Raw genomic sequence first — 22,447 nt, forward strand, 5'->3', positions numbered from 1 at the left:
ACTTGTTTCTATGGCATTGGAAGGCCACAATCAGTACGCCCATTGAATGCTACACCTAGCAGCCAGCTGAAAGCCCCTTGAATTGAAAGAACATCTGCGGACAACGAAAGCAATGCCTGGAATAGAAGAGTCACTGAATCTTTTGCTCTTCATTGAGCTGAATTGTATATCTTTGTACCTGTTGTACGAGACTGAAACACATGCACTATGTTGTTCTGCGAGGAGAGACTTCCTAATATTTTTCTCTACATGGCCCAGTTCTGTTAGGGTTGTATGATGTTATATAGTGGTTGATATAATGGTATTTTTCATCATATACATTAGTTCGTATGGGATGGTAATGATGCAATGGTAAAAGAAGAAAAGCTGGATTGATCTAATATATTCATTGCCCGAACATTGTATGCTTCATGAACCAGCAGCATCAAATGAAATGCAACAGCACAAAAATATCATCTGCTGAAAAGGAAACACAGAAGTGACTTTTTAACAAACACTTCCAAAGTAAAGTCTTTACATGTTGAAGTGCAAATGAACTACGCTGCTATTCAGCCTCCCTCAACTAAGGTCTTCTCGTTTTTGTGGTTACATCTCAGTTTTCTTATTTGCGTTCCATTTGCTGCTGGCAGTTCATCGAAATGTGTGCCTCTGGTCCCCCTGTTGCCAGTGCCGCTTTGTGACGGTGTGTGTTGTGTCCAGGGCCGATACGGAGTGGCTTCAATGCGGTGGTGGTCAGCTCAGTGCCCCCGGGAGCAGGCCTGTCCAGCTCTGCTGCTCTGGAGGTGGCCACGTTCAGCTTTCTCAGGGCTCTGCTGGAACCACAGCAACTGGAGTAAGGAGGCAGCACATGTGTCTGCAGCTGTGCAAAGCATAATTTTTTATCCATGGCAATTGGATCAAAAAACGCTCCAGATTTATACAACTGGTACTATAGGACACTTTGTAAGTTGTCTGAGGTGGTGGTGTAGTTTTTGTGCAGGTGGGATTAGCCTTACAGTGGGTCCGTCAGTCATTGTTTCACCTGTGTCACTTAAGAAAATGGAAAAGTTCTGCCCACCATGGTCCCATAAGGCAAGAGTCCCCTAAAGGCTAATGGCTTAGGTGTCTTTGTTTTTTGGATATTTTAAAATAAAACTCTTGTAGCACATACTCAGAGAGACTAATTTACATAATCGGAGCACTAGTTGCATGCAGTATAAATAGCTGGTTGCAGGATGTGGAGTAGCTGCTCACTGCCCATTGTTATGAATAGCTGCACTATGTTTTATTGGTTAGTAAACTGGTAGAACTTTCAGCAGCCAACATCAAAGCCCTGTCATGAGGAAGAATGTTTCACAGTTAAGTCACAGTGTCCACAAGGGAAAGCCAAACCACACTGTGCACAAGGTTAAAGACAAGTGCTCGTTATCAGAATGAAGCAGCAAACTGTTCCAGTGTGATAAACACTGTTATCTGCCTTCATAGCATCATAATTTAATTTAGGTTATCATCATTTCTGAACACATATTCAGTACTGCAACAACTGCAGCTACTTCTGCTTTTTCTCATAACCAAGGTGCTTGCCGACTTTTCCTTGCAGCTTCTCTTCTTAAAGACTGGGGGTTTATATGCAAGTCTCGCATTCTTGAACATGCACCCAGAAGGGCTGCACTGAGCACACGTACGCATTTGTTGATAAAGACACTCGGCCACAAACTCATGTGCATGTACGACCAGGGGGGTTGTGTGACAAAACGTTATGGTTACCTGAGGTGTTCCAATTAACGGGGGTTTTTTATCTTAGTTTCATAGCTACATAAGCCTGGTCCCTGTTGCCCCTGTTGCTGTCCGATCATTGCAAATGGCACTGGACAAGGCTAATTGAAGATAAATGGAACAGGCCTCTGTCTTCTGGTGGGCATCAGTGGACATAAGCTTTAGGCAACTTCCAGAAACAGCTCTTTTATGGCAGCTTGTGGCAGCTTTTAATGCTGTTGCCTTAAAAGCTACCACAACGTTAAAAGCTGCCCCAGCTGTTAAAAGCCATTCCCCAGAAAATCTCTCGGCGTTGTGAGCAAAAAGTTGCGAGCATGGCTCGGGCAGGTGGTGCCCAGAGAGCAGCCTAGGAGGCAGGTGGGCCACCTAGGTCATGTGACCATGCGGTGTCATCACAACCTGCCGGACGGAAAATGAGTAAACTGCCCTCCGTGGCAGGTGACAGTTTATTTAGTGACTGATCCTGTGGAAGAGCAACCTGGGCCGCACAAGGCCCACCGCTGGGAGCACCTGCCACCCCAGGGTAGTGGAAGATCGCTAAACACCGGTGCAGCACTGCGCCAGAAGGGGTATGAGGACTCCCAGGGGTCTACGGATGTGAAGTAGAGGATGACCGTGCACATATCTTGGAATTAACCCATTACACTATTACATCATACCCTTAAGGCAAGGCTTAAGTGTCCCCTCAAATTTCTTCGCAACTTGTGACACCCTTTGGAGAATGTTAGAAAATTTGTCTGCTATACAGAAAACTGGTTGGGCGTCAACTGCTCATACAAAGTGGCATGCACATCCTTTGCCAGGTGCAGCTGTTACTTGCACCTGGCGCTGACACAAGCTGTGCATGCACAGCTGCCTTTCCGTAGATAAGCGGTGCAAGTGCTGGGAGTTTGTTTTCAGCCGATGGAGCACGGGAGAGGGCGGGAGAGGAGAGGTGCACGAGGCACTCATTTGCGGTGCAGCCCTGTGGAAAAAATTACAGCCGATTTAGCTTTCTAGGCTAAATGCAAAGTGTGTGCACTAGCATGCTGCGGTTCATTTCGCTTTCGGTTTGAATCTAGAGTTCCAAGGTCAGGCTTTCAGACAAAGATCGGTGAAGTCGGTGATTAGGGATCTTAGTGGCAGCAGACTATAAAATTTTGGACTGGGTAACACACCTTAGGAGGGCACGGCGATAGCGATGAGTTCTGGATCCATTGCACACAGATGGAAGTTGATGAAGATGATGACATGCAACGCAGAGCGTGAGAGAGTGGCAGTTAAACACGAGGGGTGATCGGCTGCAGCGATACCATAGTGGTCTCATGCAGTGGCCAGCAAAAATGTTCTCTTTGCTCCGTCTCAGGCTCAAAACCCAGGCGTGGTGCAGTCGCGTTCATATTTATTTTATTTTTTGCAAATCCAGCGTGCTTCGAAATTTTTTTTTTTTAAACTGGAAGCGCTAGGGCTAGCACACTAAAAAAAAGACGGCAGAATCCTGGAAATACTCTTGACAATCCGTATTTTTCTTCTATGAAAGAATATGTAATCAATATAGTTTGCTGTTAGGTCAGTTGTTGCATTGCCAGTACTCCAGAAGGTACCAGTGAAACATAAGAACCCGGACTCGTGCTCCGCATGCCTGCATCCTTGTGTGTCACAGCTGGCGCCTTCCGATGTTCCGATACGGAACCAAGAGAGTCGGATGCACAGGTTTTAGTACAAGGACGATTTTTTTATTTTGCTGAGTAACCATGTGTTTATTGCATATATGCGCTCTTCCGTCGCATTCAGCTATTTTCCCAGTGTTACACGAGTGATTAATTTCCCACACCTGCTTCCTTGGGTCACTGCTGGTCCAACCACAGACAGACCCTCTCGACACCAGCAGCTGCCTCGGGTGGTCCTGTATGAGAACAAAGTCATGGCTGCTTTACACAGATCTGTGCAGTTTTGTCAGCCTTGCTAATAGCTGTGATGATGTAATCACATATCTCTGTATATACACGTCAAAGACTAGCTTCGGCCACCCCCTTAGCGCATTTTGAGAGCAAGACACTCTCAGGGGCCCTTGAACTGGGTGCTTGGCTGGAGACCTGGAAAGCTCTCTAAGCAACATGGCCACTGCTTTCATTTCTTGCGCAACGCAGATCTCAACTCACGGTTGAGACCAGGCGCACTGCTGACGTGTCTGTATATATCCTCTTGTCTCTTCTGCTCACACGTCGCTCACTGTGACCCTCTTTCTTCTTTCCCTTCCTCAGTGCACAGTAGCATTGATGGTATTTTATGAAAAACACGTTCCTTTCCACCCCAAAAACTTCTTAGGAGAGAATGTAATGGTAGACTTATTGTGAGTTGTTAGATTTTTGAAAGAAGGAAATGTCATCAGCAAACTGTAAACCTTTAAAAAGTTGTCCGTCAGCACAAAAGTGAGACCTTTCCAACCCTGTGTTTGGCGCATGATAGCCTTCAGCTGCTTATGCTCCACAAAAGCTAATACACCAACCAACCAGAACAGCCCAAGTATACATAGTGTCTTGTTGTGCAACCCCTGGAGGTCCCTACATAGAATACACCAGGTCTGTATAATGCTGTACGACCTCTGTGGTCCCTATATGCACCTGAGAGAGTGGCCACAGATCTGTGGTGGCGACCATACTGCTACCACGTTTCCCTGCTCTTAACACCTGCGCACCATCTAAGTTGCAGTCACTAGATGGCGCCACAGTATGTTATGCTTCTCGGGCGCTACGCTAGCCACTCCCAACTAAAACTGCTGTTGTGAGGACGGGCAGCAGAGTGCGTAAGGTGCGCCTATAGCATGGGCAAAGCTTTTGCGGACCCACAGCTAATACTGTCTAATTTCACCATAGAGAGCATTTCACAAAGTGACGTCCGCCATTTGCCTGCCGCCGTTGGCTGAGCTTTGGCTTGGCTTGGACTCGTGGTGGATTGCAGTGATCAACACGTTATTGAAATGAGGATTAAGATTTTAAAATCGGTTTCCATTCGCAAAGCAATACTTCTGGCAACGTATTAAAGCATACATCGAAATTTTTGTAGCCTGTACTCTCTTTCCATTGCAACTGCCATCATTTGCAAATGACATTAGTTTTGGCCGTGTAGCAGTGCGTAGAAAAAATGACATTAAGTTGAACAAATGTCATTCGATGAGAATGACATTAAAATTGCCATGTGGCAGGGGTATTAATCACACTTCAACCTAAGTGGCACACTGTTCTTAACCTCACTGTCCCGTTTGAACCCCTGCCACCTGAACCCCATTTCCTTGCCCTCAGCATCCCCTCGGTCTCTCAGCAGCTCTATGCATTGCATGTTCTGCCGAACTCAGTTTCCTCCTCTTAAGTTTCATTCAGCTGGGATTCAATCTCGGTGTGCATTCTTCTCCAGTGATGAGCACCAGGCCCCGCTGTGCTGCCAGAAAGCGGAGCACGAGTTTGCTGGGGTGCCCTGTGGCATCATGGACCAGATGGCCGCCTACTGGAGCAAGCCAGGCCATGCCTTGCTCCTCGACTGCCGGTGAGTGTGCCGAACTGCTGAAAATTTCGAGGAGGCACTTTGGTGATCTAAAGTGCGGTGAGACATAAAGCCTTTCCCACAACGCTCTTCAACGTCCTTACGCTAGACAAAAATTAATGTGGGACCATAAAAAGAACGAAAAATAAAGTGTCCCTGCCCGTGCCACTAAGTATAACAGGCTTATCTCTTACGCTAGACAAAGAATAGGTTGGGGCAACCGAAAAGGAAATAAAAATAATAAGCCCCTTGCCTGCACCACGCTAGACAAAGAATAGGTTGGGGCAACCAAAAAGGAAATAAAGGAGAACTGCATATGCAGTGGCAGGAAATCAGCATAGCATAGTGGTTAGCACGCTCGGATGGGTGGCGCCATCTGTTCTAAACGCTACAAATAACAAATGTCTTATGTAACGGACGGACAAATGGATGGACAGAGTTATGGCCATGAGTATGAGCCATTAAAGGCTTTCGCGTTAATAGAGTCAGTAGTTTTACACACAGTTTTTGGATCATAAGCCCAAGTTGATAGGCCCTTTGTGCCTTCCTCGTCTTGCTCATAAGGAACAAGGGTGTGGGGGGATATGCAGAAGTTGCAACATACATGGGATGTGTGTCGGGTATGTGCCAACTAGTGTGCAGCCTCTCTTCGCACAGCTGTGAGTAGGTGCATGAACTGCAAAAACAAAAAAAAAACCAACTGTATGACTTGTCTTCTTTCCCCACAGTAACAGCTCTATCAAGGAGCTTACCATGCCATCATTGCCAGCTGAAGTACGTCTGTCATAGCCAAAAGTTCAGTGATACCACCTGGGACCATTGAATGTGACCACCATATGTTATATGCCCAGCGAGAATGTGTTCCACTCGCTCCAAAAGCTGTCAGAGGTGTGTGTGTGTGTGTGTGTTGGGGGGGGGGGGGGGGGGAGGAATTTATGTGCACACAACAGTCCAGCAATAGCATGTGCCTTGTGCCAGGGGTGCTTTTTGGATAGGTCTTTAGCGATCGTGAGGAAACTAAATAATGTTCTCAGGACTACAAAAGAGAGAACGAGAGGAATAGAGAAAAAAAACAAAGGGGCAGAATAAGTGCCATCATGTCAAGTATTTACAGCCAGTTGTTTTTTTTTTTTTTACAGCTGCAACACCTTCCTATACGCAGCTGAGAAACAGATCTTAGGCAGTTTGATGTACAGTGTTAATCTTTTAACATTAATTGATTAAAGAATGTGGTGGCACATCAGTACTTTTATTGGCTTCAACAAAAACAAAAATTTGGAATGCCCACATTGGGCTAATCCACCTTTTTCACATGGCTGCTCTGTGCATGACCGCCTCTTTTACTCCAGATTCACTGGTTGAGAACAAAACTGCCAGCTCTTACAGCGCATGCGCAGTTTATATCAGTGACAGGTGCATGCGACAGATGGCACCAGCCGTCAAGTACACAACTGTCACTTCACAGGCACAGTTGGCTCCTTGTGGAACTGCATCATGTCAGCTTCTCCCACGTGCGTTTGCTTTCAAGCAGTAGCGGACGAATTTTCACCACTCCCCAGAGGGCGCCACGTCTTGTGAAAAAGGTCGATTTACCTTAGTAACTTAAGATAAGTCAGATTTTGAAACGAAGTACCGTAATTTCTGGCATAAAGTCCATGGGCCATACGTTTTAAAGTTGAATGTTTGTGCTTTGTGGACTATATACCGGGTGTTTTTTTTTTTTTTTGAAGGTCCAAAAAAATTTAAAAAAAAAGGCAAATTGCTTTAGATTTATTTTAGCACTGGGCCTATACTGGAGGCTACGCCGCCGCGGTGGCTCAGTGGCTATGGTGCTCGGCTACTGACCCGAAAGACGTGGGTTCGATCCCGGCCGCGGCGGCTGGAATTTCTTTGGAGGAGAAATTCTAGAGGCCCGTGTACTGTGCGATGTCAGTGCACGTTAAAGAACCCCAGGTGGTCGAAATTTCCGGAGCCCTCCACTACGCCGTCTCTCATAGCCTTAGTCGCTTTGGGACGTTAAACCCCATAAACCAATACTGGAGGCTACGGCGGGCGCCAGGCAAGAGGAAAACTGCTTTAATTAGTTCGCTGATTAACTAAATATGTTAATTAATTTTTCTAATTTTTGTTTTAGGGGATATGTTGTATTCACAGAATTGGAGATCGTCCTTTAAGCAGTCCAACCGAGAAAAAACAATTTTAAATAAAAATTTTTCACGCACGTTACGAGGCGCGAAAGTCACCCTGGTAGGCATCTTCACACCGTAACGCAGCAGCGGGAGCGCCTCTGACGTAGTTCACTCCGCCCTGCGCTTTGCGTCACGCGTCCCGGACTGGCGGCCTGCGCTATCACTGCTTATCTCGCTTTGCTCCGCGGCCTCACGGAATGCCGCGCTGGAACAAAAACGCATTGACACAAAGTGCAGGGCGGAGCGAGCTACGTCACAGGCGCTCACAGACGCTGTGTTACAGTGTGAAGCTGCCCACCAGGGTGACTTTTTCTCGCTTCATTACGCGCGCAAAAAATTTTTTCATGAAAATCTTTTTTTCTTGGCTAGACTGTTTGGAAGACGATCTCCAATTCTGCTGATACAACATATCCCCTAAAATAAAAATTATAAAAGTTAATTAACATATTCAGTTAATCAGTGAACTAATTAAAGTAGTTTGCCTCTTATGTGGTGTCCGCCGTAGCCCTCCATGTCCGCCGTAGCCCTCCGTATAGCCCCAGTGCTAAAATAAATCTAAAGGAATGTACCTTCCGTTAAAAATTTTGGACCTTCTAAAAAAAACACCCGGTATAGGTGCAGACTATACAGCAATTTTCTTTTTAAATATCGCTGAACATGGCATGAAATTCCCAATGTATATTCTATTACGAGCTTTTGTGATACTTGCGCAGTGTGTGCACATATGTTTTTATACCCAGTTTGTTCCTGCAGGCTATATACCGGGCGCGGACTATCTCATAAAAAAAAAACAAGTTTTTAAATTTTCAGCCAAAATTGAGCTCTGTGGATTGCACATACCTGCCGCGGTGGCTCAGTGGTTAAAGCGCTCGTCTACTGAGCCGGAGTAACTGGATTCGAACCCAAACACGCCGGCCACGTTTCGATGGAAGCAAAACGCAAAAGGCGTCTGTGTGCTGTGCGATGTCAGTGCACATTAAAAATCCCAAAGTGGTCGAAAATTATTCCGGAGACCTCCACCTTAGTGCCGCTACAGCACCTTTCTTCTTTCACTCCCACCTTCCTCCCTTCCCTTGCCTGGTTCAGGTGTCCACCGAGATATGCAAGACAGATACTGCACCATTTCCTTTCCTCAAAAACCAATTTACCAATTGCACACCGGATGGGGACTGTACACCGAAAATTACATTAATTCAGGTGCTATTTCAGTCAGTAGAATTACTCATGAACCTGCCCAGCGCATTTCCTTAACAAATGTGTTTTTAAAGTGACATTTTTTCAGAGGGGGGGGAGAATGTTCTTTCATTCTTACTGCCATTTTGTACTCTTCCCTTTTCATGCAGGTCCCTAGCCTTTGAGCATGTGCCCCTCAACCTACCCTCTGTAGTGATCCTGGTGACTGACTCTCAAGTGAAACACGCCCTCACTGGCGGTGAATACGCCCAGCGCCGTGGGAACTGTCAGGCTGCCAGCACGATCCTTGGCAAGAGCCTGAGGGACGCTTCACTCGAAGATCTCCGCAGTAAGTTGAGCTGCTACTGCTGCCGGGAATTCTCAATGCCTTCTTTACCTGAGCAATTATTAGACCGCAAAAACAGGGCGCATGCCGATTTTCAGCATAAACTTAATCGATGAATCGATCTGTCCTGTTTCTTGAGATTATAAAAGGAATTCCAATGCTTCGAGTGGGAAGGAAACCCGAAGTTGAGAACCGCTTCAGAAATTTAGAGGAACTCTTAGGTTAAAATTTTTTTTGTAACGTCTCACTCTTGCACTTGTATAGGCCCCCAGAAGTATTTTTCCAAGCCTGTTTATGCTTAGTTGCAGCTTGATCGTGTAAAACTAGACTAGGGAGGTAGCTAGTAAAACTGGATCATGTAAAAATAGACTAGGGAAGTAGCTAGTAAAACTGAAGTGTTTGAATGCCTCTTCTCTTTCGTGTAAGTGTACGACAATGGAACAAGTTGCTGTCAGATGTCGCACTGATCCTGTCAAACGAGGTAGTTTCTAGGTCATTACGATACCTTGTATAAAATGATTACTGTTGTAATGTACAATAATGTACCAGTTATATGTTCCGATACATGCACCTGTTATGTTACTGGCATTGGCATCGTATTTTAATTCTATATCTGCCCCCTTCCCACTGTAATGCCTACACACTAATATATAAATAATACTAGTTAAACTAACATCACGGGCATTCATAAAGCCACATGGAGTTCACACATGCATGAGCACAAACAAAAGAAAAAACATTGAGCTTTGCGCCTACTGTCATCATATGCATATGCTGCGAACCGTCCAATTCGTGCAGTGTTTCCATCAAAATGTGGCCGACAAAAAGAAAAAAAAAACTAAATCTTGTGCATGGCAATAAGCGTGAAGCTGGTGGGGTCCACTGTGACATTGCATAATTACAGTGAACTCTTGCAATTCAAATTTGAAGAATCCCATAACCTGCTTGAATTATGCGGAGTTTGAATTATAGGGAGCCTTTTCGTCTACTCAGTGTCAGCGTAACCAAACTGGCAGTTCAAATAAATGGAGTTCATGTTAGGCAGGTTCAAATTAGCGACACTCTAGTGTAATTTATTTATTTATTCAATTCTATCCGTGGTCCTTTAGCACAGAGGTTCTCAACCTTTCTAGCCTCAGGGGAACCCCGCATCTTGACTGTATTCCCTTCCTGCTTTAAGATGCACGCAAAAAACTGCATCCACTTGCACACAGGCCCTCAGGAAGATGTACAGATTTGATAATAATCCCTAGCTGCATAATGAAACAGGGTAGCATAGGAAATTACAATATGATCAGCCAGTCGTTAGTCCCAAGATAAATTCCCTTAAGGGGGGACACTGGTCTTGAAAAAAAAATTGTTATTAATGAAGTCACAGTTACGAAGGAATGTGTATTTTTGTGTGCTGATTCTAAATATGTCATTTAATTTCTTGTAAAACAATTCCTTGAGCACTTATGCACTTTTTATGCTAGTATTTTGTGGAGAGTTTTGAAGAAAATTTGCTGCGGGAAATTCGCTGAAATGTATGCCATTGGGTTCTCTTGACACCAAGGAATACAATAAGGGTGAAATTGTCTTCCTGCCTATCATAGAACTTAAGTTATAGAGTTTTGAAGTTGTCGCTTCAGAAATGAGAAGGAAAGTGTGTATTCCTGTTTCTGAAGTGGCAGCTTCAGTACCCTATAACTCAAGTTCTATGAGAACCAGGATGATAATTTTACCCTTATTGTATTCCTTGGTATCAAGAGAATCAAATGGCATACATTTCAGCGAGTTTCCTGCAGCAAATTTTCTTCAGAACTCTCCACAAAATACTTGCATAAAAATTGCATAAGTGCTCAAGGAATTGTTTTACATGAAATTAAATGACATATCTAGAATCAACGCACAAAAATACCTGTGCCCTGAAAATTTCACAACTATGACTAAATTAATAAAAGTTTCTTTTCAAGACCTGTGTCCCCCCTTTATGGAGAGGAGGGGGTTGAGGCACGCACAAATCGAGGTGCTCAGTGAACCCATGGGTGTCACAAAGCTCAGTTTAAGAACCTTTGTGTCAGGACACATGCGGGGAAATGACGTTACATGTATGAGCAAGCATTTCAGTTCCCCTCTTGGCATAGCACGTGTTTGCGAGTGTTTTTTACAGCCCACCCTGTGCACCCTGTGCAGATCGCCGAGAGCTGCTGACGTCGGAGCAGTATCGGCGAGCGCGGCACGTGGTGTCGGAGATCCAGCGCACGGCCCAGGCAGCCGAGCTTCTCCACAGCGGAGACCTCCGAGGCCTGGGCGAACTCATGAACGCGAGCCACACATCTCTCAGGTGCCATTCCTTTTGCCGCCTAGCATCCGTGTCCACTATACAACAGCTGTATCTTACCGGTACTCACCTATGGGGCAGAAACGTGGAGAGCAACGAAAAGGGTTCAGCTGAAGTTAAGGACAACGCCGCGAACTACGGAAAGGAAAATGATAGGTGTAACGTTAAGAGATCGGAAGAGGACGGAGTGGGGGAGAGGACAAACGCGGGTTAATGACATCCTAGTCAAAATCAAGAGGAAGAAATGGGCCTGGGCAGGGCATGTAATGCGAAGGCAAGATAACCGCTGGTCCTCAAGGGTAACGGAGTGGATTCCAAGAGAAGGCTAGCGTAGCAGGGGGCGGCAGAAAGTTAGGTGGGCGGATGAGATTAAGAAGTTTGCGGGGATACGGTGGCCGCAGCTGGCGAAGGACAGGGTTAATTGGAAAGACATGGGAGAGGCCTTTGCCCTGCAGTGGACGTAGTCAAGCTGAAGATGATGATGATGATCCGTGTCCACTTTATTCTGGTCACTGCCATAACCATTAGCAGCAGGGTTGAAGGGAGATTCAGGACATCCTGAGAACACGACTTGCTATAGATAGATTATTTCCACAATTAATGACAAAGACGCTACTTTCCCCAAAAACAGAGCTTTTACAAGCTGGCAAAGGCCAACAAACGAAGCCAGCGGCAGCCATTTTCATGAGCAAACTACGGTGCGACGTTAATGCTTCTTTGCTTGTTGCGGATCTCTGAGGCCAGGCTATGCGGTCATTCTCTTCCAAATAGTGATCACGGAGTCCGTTTTGTTACTGATGTTCTCAACTTTAACTGAGTGGTGCAATAAATGCATTCTTTTCTGCCGGAGAAACTCCAGCATACCTGGCCAGAAACAACTGCAGAATTGAATTCTGCAATATACAAAAAATTAGATGGTGTTGCAATCAGTGTTGCTTTTCAAGTCCAATTCAGGATGTGGGCCTGTCCCAGTGAGCCCTTTGTTGTTCTTATGCTGCGCCGTAATTATTGTGTGTGCATTCAACCATTAAGCTTGCTCTGGAGTGGTCTATACTAGAGGTCGCCTGTCTTGATCGATTCATGCCTGCACTTCACCAAGTTTGTCACAGACCATAGTAGCCATCCTTTCAACAAACTTTACTTCTAAGAACTACGATAAAAATACAGACGTCTCAATTTTCGTCTTTCTTGGCAGCATGGTCATGCCAACTTTTCGCAGTAAGAATTATCTTTTAGGTACAGAATACCATTATCTCCAGCAGTAAGTCCATAACTACTGCAACTGGCAGAATGGCCATCATTACTGAGATGGCACCCCCAATGACTGATGGAAGCAATACAAAAAACACCTTCCACTGCTGCAAGAACAATATTATATGTACTACATACTCTAAGACAGGTCTTCATTGCTTTTTTCAAAAGATGGTTGATAGCCCCCTCCATCCTGTGAAGTTTGGTGAATCAAAAATCATGCCACTGATTTCTTTTAGTGCCATGGGCGCTCTAAGAAAAGCTTAGTCAGCGATAATTGCTCCTCTTGTCATTCGCATGTACTGTGTATTGTATCTCTTTTTGCTTATAAGCATTGCCGCTGTACTGTTACCAAGTGCATGGGGGCTTGCGGCTCTGTCATGCTGTCGTTTGTGACAGCTTTTACTGCCAGCCTCCAGTGTCGACCGTGTACTCTACAACACAAATAAAGGCATTATTATTATCATTATTATTATAACTGGTGAGTTTGCAAGTGAACAATAACACTGTGCCTAGCTCAGTCTGTAAGCTTTACAGAGACAAGAGGTGATGACAGTGCCTGCAAATGGAAAAAATTGAAAATTGGTTTTCGAAGGGAGTAAAATGGCGCAGCATCTGTCTCACATAGCTCGGTGGACACCCGAACCGCGCCATAAGGCAAGGGAGAAAGGAGAGCGTGAAAGGAGAAAGAGGTGCTGTAGTGGAGGTTGCCGGAATAATATCGACCACCTGGGGATCTTGAACGTGCACATACATCGCACAGCACACGGGCGCCTTTTGCATTTTTTTTTTCTGCAAATGCATGCAGGGATGACTTTGAGGTGTCCTGCCCCGAGCTGGATCAACTCGTGGAGCTGAGTCTCGGGTCGGGCGCGTATGGTTCTCGATTAACGGGAGCCGGATTTGGTGGATGCACTGTCACGTTGGTCGAGGAGCACAACCTGCCAGCTCTGATGGCCAACATTGAGGTATGTGAAGGCTTGCCACTAACCAGGACACAAGATTCCTTCAGCATGAACATGGTGTCAACAGGTTATCGGAGAGACTTCGAAAGGACACCGTGGACAAATTAAAGTTCGCCTGTGTCAATTACCATGTTCCGGACAGCAAGTATGCTACTTTCTCAAAATAAAACCTTTGAAGGATAGAAAAAGGCCAAAAAACAGTATAGGTAAGGTAAAGTAGGTAAAGCTCCTAGTTTTCTGTGCCAAAAAATTTCAAATTCCACGAACTGAGAATGAAATCGGATTTGGATTGGAAAACATTTATTCACCGGCAAAAAGTGGTTCATGGTGAGTTCTTGGTCGCGCTAGATGGCCGTCAGCCCGTGGCTTACGGCGACATCGTTGGCTCGCTCCACTGCCCACAGTTGGATCTCCGGGTCGGAGCTGAGCAGCACAGCTTCCCACTGCTCGGAAGTTAGGAGCTGAATTAGGTCCGGGGGAGGTGGATCCTCTGGACATTTCCACAGGATGTGGTCTAGTGTGGCTCTGTCGCCGCACTTGTTACATTGGGGGGAGTATTGACCGGGGTACATGAGCGAAAGTACCGCCAGGTTGGGGTGGGAATGGGTTCGCAAGCGATGCCAGGTGGTCTCCTGGGTCTTTGTGAGTGAGTTATGCGGTGGAGGGAAGATGCGTCTTTCGAGGCGAAAGTGGTGTGTTATGTCGTGAATGAAAAATCGCGAAATTCTATGGGAGGCACCAAATAATGCTTTGGAATGCACTTCATGTTATATTCAGAATGAAGCTATGGAGACGGTGGCTATGGATTAGGAAAGAAGGTGGTATGGATCGCTGAGAGAGAGAAGGCACTGAAAGAGTTGAGAGAAGTCGGGAATGCAAACAAGGGCAAATGAGCACAGGGTTGGGAAAACTCGAAACACCAAGTAGTGGCAGCAGATGATGCTCTGTGGCAGGCTGTGTGCATTGAAGTATTGGAGGCTTGGCTTCACTTGATTGTAGTGCTGGCTCATAAATAACTTCCTGCTGCCTCCTATTTCAGCATGTCGTCAAAGTTTGCTTTGGGGAGGGGGTCGTCCTCCATGGTTGGCCTGAACAGTTTGAGATTTGCATTGTATTTGTAACACTTCTGAAATTCTCCTGAGTTCTTAAACTGCCCCTTGCATTACATTTGTGCAAATAAGGCATATTAGCAATGTTGCTACCGTTACTACTGATGCATCAGTAGTAACTGATTTTGCCCTTAACAAAAATAGCACCAAGAAAGAAAAAGTGGCTGCGAACACACCATTCCGCAGTAAATGCTTAGATCCGCAATTGTGATTTTAAATCCTTAACAGGTGTCACCGTCAGTGGCCAATTTTGCAAGTAAACCACATGTACTTGGTTTTTTTTTGTCATGGATTTCACAGGCTAGGCGACACTATCATCCACTTAAAAGCCATGATCATGGAGTCCATTTCAGTGTAGGTGTCAGAAGCTTAAAGAGTGGTGGGAAAACTTTTAAACGCAATTTCCTCAGGAATAAATGCGTCTTCTACAGCCAGACAAACATCAACATTGTCAGAAAGCCACAGAATCAATTTTTGCTATTAACTTTTACTATTAACATTAAACTCCTGTGATTGGATGCAGTTGTCCTCATTGTCTCTTTAATGGGCTCGCAAGGTGCTTTTGAAAGTGGCCATACATCTGTGCATTGCATATAGTAAAAGCTATCAGCATTCGCGCCATGTTCCAAGTCCTCGGAGGTGAGCTGGCAATTTGCAAATAATTTTAAAAAATTCCCATTACCACACCTAGCGGCAACATTTGCTACCCATTTATCGCGTGAATCCTGCCATACAACGTCATATGGCTAGCGTGATGTCAGTCATGAAGGGGCTGTCATTGTGTCGCCATGAAATGTCCCGCCCTCTAACTGCAAAAAAAAAAAAGGAACTGCAACAACGCTGGTGGATGGAGACAAAGGAGGTATGTGGGGGGGTCACAGCCGGTTTGCACGTGGCGGCTTGTTGCTCCCCCCGTCTTGATGGGGGGTGACGGGTTTGTCGGTGGAGTGCAATCCAAGCCTGAGCTTTTTTTTTTTTTCTTCTCACTTGCTCCAGTGTACAAGTTGAGAGAGAAAAAGCCTGTGGGTCGGTTTTAATTGCCAACCTCCCTGGTGCTATACAAGCTGCATTGTGTGACCTGCCATGGTGCTGTCGTATAGCATAAGACAGCGGTTCTCGTACTGGATTCCTTGCAGTGCTTTCAGAGTTCACCAAGCACATAATCCATGCTTGCCACGGCCCTCGCCTTTCCTTTACCCACTCTTATTTTGGGACTGACCACACTGTAATCGCTTACACGCGGCCAGTCATTATTTATTGAGTTGGCCTTGTTTTTGTTTTTGAGGAACCGCGCATCTGCATATGGCTTCTTGCATGCATGTTGAGCTGAATTGGATGAAAGTCAACAAAGGCAAGGTTCCTCAGTACTTTTGAAAGCAATTGAGGTTCTCCAAGGCTACAAAGATTGAGAGAACACTTCGAGCTACAGACCACTGCCATTCTTTATTGATATTGCGTGATTCTAACATGGCCAAATCCCGGTAAGCCTTTTGGGATCACGAGTGTAGCTCACCTGACTGGCGTGATATTCTGTGGCTGCTTATGATTACCATCACAGCACTGGGAATTGGCCTTGACCTGCTGTCAAAATGCAATGCTTGGATGAAGCACCACCAAGGCATCTCCGATAAGCAACTATAATATATGAGTGAGGGTGTACATCATGCTCACACTCAGAATTTCAGACTCTTGACGTGCTATTTGCATTGCAGTGAAGGAGCAAGGTGCGCTTGCTACTCAAAAAACATATATGAGTGCACACGTCTCTCTTCTTTAGTTGCTAGCAGATTCCGTTGTTGCATAATGTTTTTTATATGCATTAAATCATCCATACGATTCTTTTCCGTCTAGTGGTGACTGTATACAGTAAAATCTAGTTAACTAAAAAATCCGGACAATTCAAACTGCCGGCACGGCCCCAGCCAATGCTTGTGACTGTACTCTGTTTCATACATAGCAGGCAACGCTGCCAAAGCTAGCGTGCCTGTACGCGCACGCTAAGTCCACATGCAAAAAGTAGTTCGCCACACAACCAAAGCGAACTCAACCATATTTAGTAGCCAGAAATCTTAAGTGCAGTGACTGGCACCTCCGGGACTTCTTTTTACCTCTTGCAACAGTTTCGTCCTGCAACTCGTCGAGATTACGAGAAGCAAAAGGTACACATGGCGGTGTGATACGCGGCTGGTAGGGCGAATCGCTCCTACTCAATCCTCGCCCAAAAAGTAGTTCACACTCCGTGAAAATTATGGCCAAAGAGCCCGAACACTGAGCGCCTCACTGCTTCGACCGTCATTTTCAGTGCTACCACATCCTTTTATACAGCTCTTTGTATTAGTCCAAACAATGACCGGAGTTTCGAGAAGAACGAATGATACGTGGCGGAGTAATATGGTTTTGCGGATGCACTACATTAGCAACCTCCGCAGCGTCACCTGGTATGTATGAAACAGAGTATAACTTCATTGTGAAGGGCTAACAGACCTTGCCATGCCAGACATGCCAGCATTTAATCTGATCTCTGTCCCCACTTCTCGCATTTTAAGCTTGCAAAAAAGAAAACTTTAAAAAATTGAAACTGAAATATGCATGAAAATTGCCATGCTGCCTGTGCATTGAAACACTAGCACCAATACTGTCCAACAATGTGTGTGACTGTGAGACGCGTTCTCGTGGAGTATCTTATAAGCATAAGCTGGCCCCGAAGTCTGCAATAGGTGTGCACAGGGTAGTTTCCACACTGAAGCAGCAATACTCAGTTTAATCCAGCATTGCTCCCATCTCTTTCTCTCATGCTTACATCGCGCCATCCTGCTCATATTCCAGAAAAACTACAAAGGACAAGCCCGGTTTTACATCTGCAAACCATCGGGCGGTGCATCCTACGGTGCCATGGAGAGTTTGACGAAGCTCATGGATAAATGAAACACATGGGGCATCCTCACGACAGGTCAGCCCATCTGTTCAGCTGTTCCGAAAAAGACGACAGACTCCGGCTGTTTTGATACCTGCTTCTGCGCTACACTTCGGTGCATGAATAAAATTATTTGTACAGTGCGGCAAACACTGCATTCTCGCTTCTCACCATGCAGCTTGCACTACGCATCAAGCCGATGCAAGATATTTAGATTGGTCTTCTCGATTCTAATACCCATGCCATACGGACAGATTTAATGCCATTAAGTGCTTACTGCCTTAAGTTTTAATGGCATTCGTGCAGTGCCACACGCATAAATTTAATGCCATTTAGCCTTACTGCTATTCGCGACCTACTGAGTTCGCCACAACTCATTTGCCCGTGCACCCTCGTTCCCACTCCACACGCAGAAAAGCATGAGTAAGAACTTCCTAACGAGCAGCAAATGGTTAATTCGTAACTTTGCCAGATGAAGCATCTAATCTATGCCGTGTTTTCAATGCGAAGAGCGCCATTTTAACCAGCCTTTTTGACAGGTACTACTCAACTTGTGTGCTGACATGCAAGTTTATGGCTACTTTTTCGACTTGTAAAGCAAGAACAGCTGTATTTTCTGGAAAATCGTTTTTACATTACATTTGAACAACAACAACAACATTGCTCATCAGCAATGTTTATATTCAGATGAAACTTTTGACTACATTGCAAGCGTTATCGTCATCGTCACTTTCGATAATGGCATTAAATGTGGATGTGTAGCACCAACTCCGAAAATAATGGCATTAACAAACTTAAGGCCTTAAAGGGATACTGAACCAAACTTTTGGAGCTGCTCTTTTGCATGTAAACAAGAACTTGACTGCTAAAATTGATAAATATGACAAGCATTTTAGCGAAAAAGGCGGATAACACGCTTTTTTTCGCGATTTATTGCCATATCGTTGCACCTGGTGGCCGCTTGTGGAAGCTGCGACTAGACGTCATAACACCCGCGCGCCCACCGTTCCCGCAGAAGCACGATTGCCATCGCTACTAGCGGCTTTTCCATGTCTGTCGTCTGCTCACGGCGTACACAGATATGTCAAAATGTTAATCGATGCTGTCTACATATCATAACCATATGCACGCTTACGTCCGCTAAATGCAGGTACTTTTTCCTGACCTTGTGCCATTTCTAGCATTCTCGCTTTTAAAACAGAAGCGCGACGATGTTCAGACTAGTGGCGCCATCCGGTGGTTAGGAGGGGAAGCATTGTTGTCAACAAACCGACACCCCTCTTAGCCTAAAGGGGGCAGAATCGTCGCTCTAAATAAAAAATAAAGCAAATTTATTACTCGTAAGTTTTCTTATGTGCAACAGGAGATGAAGCGAAAGACTGGTGGCCCATTTATGGCCAGTGAACGCGCTGAAGAAGCCAGTAACAACGACGCAACCAGTCCGAAGCGACGTTTCATGCATCGAAGGGCGCCGCCATATTTGTCGCCGCGGGAGGGTGCCATGACGTCACGCTTTCCACCTCGCGCCGAGCGGGAGGGCTTGACGCGCGCTCATGAAACATCGAAAATAAAACCATCGGCTGAAAAATATGCACAGTGACGACTAGATTTCAGTGTAATCACATTCCGAGAATCTATATTCAGCCTTTTTGTTCAATTTTCAGATTTTGCTTCAGTATCCCTTTAAGCATTTACTGCCATTTCTTGTGCGCGTTGGCACGGGTATAAGAAGTTCACTTGGCAGTTCAGAATCACAGTAACACAATTATAAAACGTCAAGCCCAGTATTCCACAGTAAAAGGACGAACATGCCAACAATCCCATTCGAAACTCTCAGCACAAGCCACTCAGCGCTCTTTCTTCTAAGCATGGCATTTAAAAAATGAAAACCATCACTTGTTTATAATACTGACCCCTCATAGATGCTATAGGTAAGAAATTGATCTGGTTATTCATCCCAATCTCCTGCACGGTTTGAATTAGTTACACACTTCTGAGCAGCTTTTAAATTGTTGGAGAAGACATTGGAGAAGGGCCCCAAAAGTTAACCTGTCACCAAGAAGCAAAGGCAAGCACGGAATGGACAATTAGTAATGACCTCTTTACATTGTGGTGGGAAAACTTTCATGGCTTTGTGCAATATCTTCCACTTGTGCAACACAATTTGTATCGATGAAACATCATGCTAAACTCCCACGCAGCAGCGTACAAGCTGTGTTTTGCCTAGTCACACTACTGCCCAATAAAGTTACTTGCTTTTCTAACAAGCTTCTGTGTTCCTGGCAGATGCCTTAACCAAACTCCTACTTTATTCCAACATTTTCAACACTGCTGTCCTTTTCCACGTTCTCTTCCAATTGCACTTTTATTAATGAATGAAAGCCAAGAACACAGCTCACAGTTGTTCATAGCAAAAAAAAATTCCGCTTCCTGTAAATGAAAGGAGTCAACAAGCACTGATTGAAATTGCAATGCACAGGCAAAGCACAGCTGAATTACTACACCTTAACAAAAGTGCCTTCCAATGGGCTGACGGCGTTTGTCTACGCATCTAGATACCCACTCTGCAATAAAAGTGCCTTTATACTTCACTTCCAGCAAGATGAAGTCTCTCTTGGAGACTTCTGTGACCTCCTCTTGAAACCGTTTTCCAGTCTGGTGCACATTACTTCAGACACAAAACATGCACTCTATGCAGCTCATGCTCAGCAAGGCAAAGCCTTCAGCAAGAGATTGCTACATGCACATGAAACTAAGTTACAAAGTGACGAAGCATTATGTAAGGGGGTAGAGAAGGCAAATTTTTTTTGTACCACTTTTTTTTTGTAATGAATTACGATGTAGAATCCAAGAGTACCCTGTAATGATTTGACCAGTTGATTTAAGGGGGGGAAGCTGGTCTTAGAAAAAAAAAATTTTTGTTAACGAAGTCACAATAATGGAATTATCAAGAAACATGTATTTTTGCGTGCTGATTCCAAATATATAATTTAATTTTATGTAAAACAAGTCCTTGTGCACTTGTATAATATGGTATGTAACTTTTTGCCGAGAGCTTTCGATAAATTTTGCTGCAGGAAACTTGCTAGGACACATGCCATTGCTCGTCCTGACATCAAAATATGCAATATGGGCAAAATGATTATCCTGCCTATCACAGAAGTTGAGTTTACAGGCTTTTGAATTTGCCACTACACAAACGGAAAGAAAGTGATGATTTCAAAATCCTATAACTCACCTTCTATAACAGACAGGATGATAGCTTTACCCTTATTGCATAGCTTGGTGTCAAGAGAAACCAATGGCATGCAATCTAACAAGTTCCTCGTTGTAGAATTTCTTTCAAACTCCCGGCAAAAGTTACCTAACATATTGCATAAGTGCACAAGGACTTGTTATACATTAAATTAAACTACATATTTGGAATCAGTATGCAAAAATGCATGTTCCCTGAAGATTTCATTGCTGTGACTTCATTAGTAAAAATTTATTTCTATAAAGACCCTCTTCCCCCCTTAAGAACCAGAATAGTGGCCACATCACACGTAACACTGAGGTCACGCAAGGTATACAGAAGCGAATACAACATACTGATGCTTACTCTTTCAACTAAACCCATTGTTTCCAGTGTACTACAAGCAGTTGTCCTATGATGATGACATCATCATCAGCAGCAGCCAAACAGCACCCACAGCAGTTAAAAAAGGGTCTGTCCCATATCCCTGCAATTAACCATGTCCTATGATAGGTGCAGTCACCTTGTTCCCTCAAACTTCTCAATCCCATCTGCCTGCCAGACTCCGACAGCCTCTATGCTATGCTTCAACTTCCCTCTACGCAATGTGATGAGAAAATTTTGATGTTTCAAAAACGGAATATTCGGATTAAATAGACTCTAGAGCACCTACCTGCAAAGTTTCAAGTTCTCAGCCAACCTCTAACTACTACAAAATAGATATATTTGACACCTCCAAAGTGCCAAGTTCAGAGCGAAATGCGGCAGCACTTTGTGCCCTTTGCTTCCCGCAACCACATGCCCAATGGCTGCCATCATGTTCTTATCAGAAAGCTGGATCCCTTCCATACATCCTGGTATTATTACCTATTGAGAAATCCTCCTGTAATGTCCGCATTTCGCAGTTTTCTGAGGCCTCTGCCTTCCAATGGCTGGCGCGTGCATTTAAAATGAGATTCTCTCAGCTTTGCTTTGTTGCCAACATGACTAGCCTGACGGACGTTTTCGTTAAATTTTTATACGATGATAAATCTCAATAAGAACATAAATAGCATAGCTCTGCATGGCAGCTCCTTGGCTACAGCTCCATTTCTATCGGAACCAAAAAAAGATTGCTGGAAAGTGCCTTAAGGACCCGTAAGAAATTGGCTAACTAGGCTTGTTATTTTTCCATAATATGAGAACTAATTGAAATATACCAAAACTAATTATAGTTTTGAAAACAGGAGGAAAGGATACACACACACGTCTAATATAATTAAAACGTCTCTAATGAAAAATATTTCAAGACCCGCGTCTCCCCTAAAATGGTAGCTCCGCGGCTTTTTCAAGGCTACCATATTCTAAAGAAACTTTTTGTAATCTAGGTTCCTTTCTCATTCCCGATTACTTTCAGGAAGTTTGGCAGCCATGCGACGCTTCATTCTGACACGTACAGAATTCAGTTTGCAGTTTCCACGCTCTTACTTAAGAGTTCTACATGTGGCATTGGAATTCTGGCGCCGCGAACTCCTCCTCCATGCTGCACTAACAGAATTTTGAGGCTTGTATTGGGTCATCTGTTATTTTACGATAGGACTCATTGTTCTCAGTGGCTACTTAACCATTCAACGCACATACATGTACAATGTTTGCAACGTCATCCCATGAGATCGTTGCTTGTCGTGG

General features: G+C 44.7%; 2 protein-coding genes across 6 annotated transcripts in view; one reads left to right on the plus strand and one right to left on the minus strand.

The window, feature by feature from the left end:
- Nucleotides 1-17,694, plus strand: part of LOC149347117 (galactokinase-like) — a 20,319-nt gene extending 2,625 nt beyond the window's left edge. The window contains exons 3-8 of one of the 2 annotated variants that reach the window (XM_089586880.1): nucleotides 700-832; nucleotides 5,149-5,277; nucleotides 8,807-8,985; nucleotides 11,158-11,308; nucleotides 13,365-13,524; nucleotides 17,457-17,694. In XM_089586880.1, the coding sequence (XP_089443006.1) occupies nucleotides 700-832; nucleotides 5,149-5,277; nucleotides 8,807-8,985; nucleotides 11,158-11,308; nucleotides 13,365-13,524; nucleotides 17,457-17,555 (851 nt within the window). In that variant the 3' untranslated portion in view covers nucleotides 17,556-17,694. Of the gene's footprint in view, nucleotides 1-699; nucleotides 833-5,148; nucleotides 5,278-8,806; nucleotides 8,986-11,157; nucleotides 11,309-13,364; nucleotides 13,823-17,456 lie in introns of those variants that run through there. The other variant, XM_089586879.1, reaches the window with a different exon arrangement.
- The window catches only part of LOC149347118 (uncharacterized), a 36,045-nt gene continuing 13,969 nt past the window's right edge, over nucleotides 372-22,447 (minus strand). For 2 of the 4 annotated variants that reach the window (XM_089586886.1, XM_089586884.1), the window contains exon 4: nucleotides 372-827. The gene's annotated coding sequence lies outside the window, so the exon portion shown is untranslated. Of the gene's footprint in view, nucleotides 828-3,440; nucleotides 3,641-22,447 lie in introns of those variants that run through there. The other 2 variants (XM_089586885.1, XM_089586883.1) reach the window with 1 other exon arrangement.

Source organism: Amblyomma mixtum, chromosome 4 (assembly GCF_055824585.1).
Source record: "Amblyomma mixtum isolate Tamu chromosome 4, ASM5582458v1, whole genome shotgun sequence".
Taxonomy (NCBI): Eukaryota; Metazoa; Arthropoda; class Arachnida; order Ixodida; family Ixodidae; genus Amblyomma; species Amblyomma mixtum.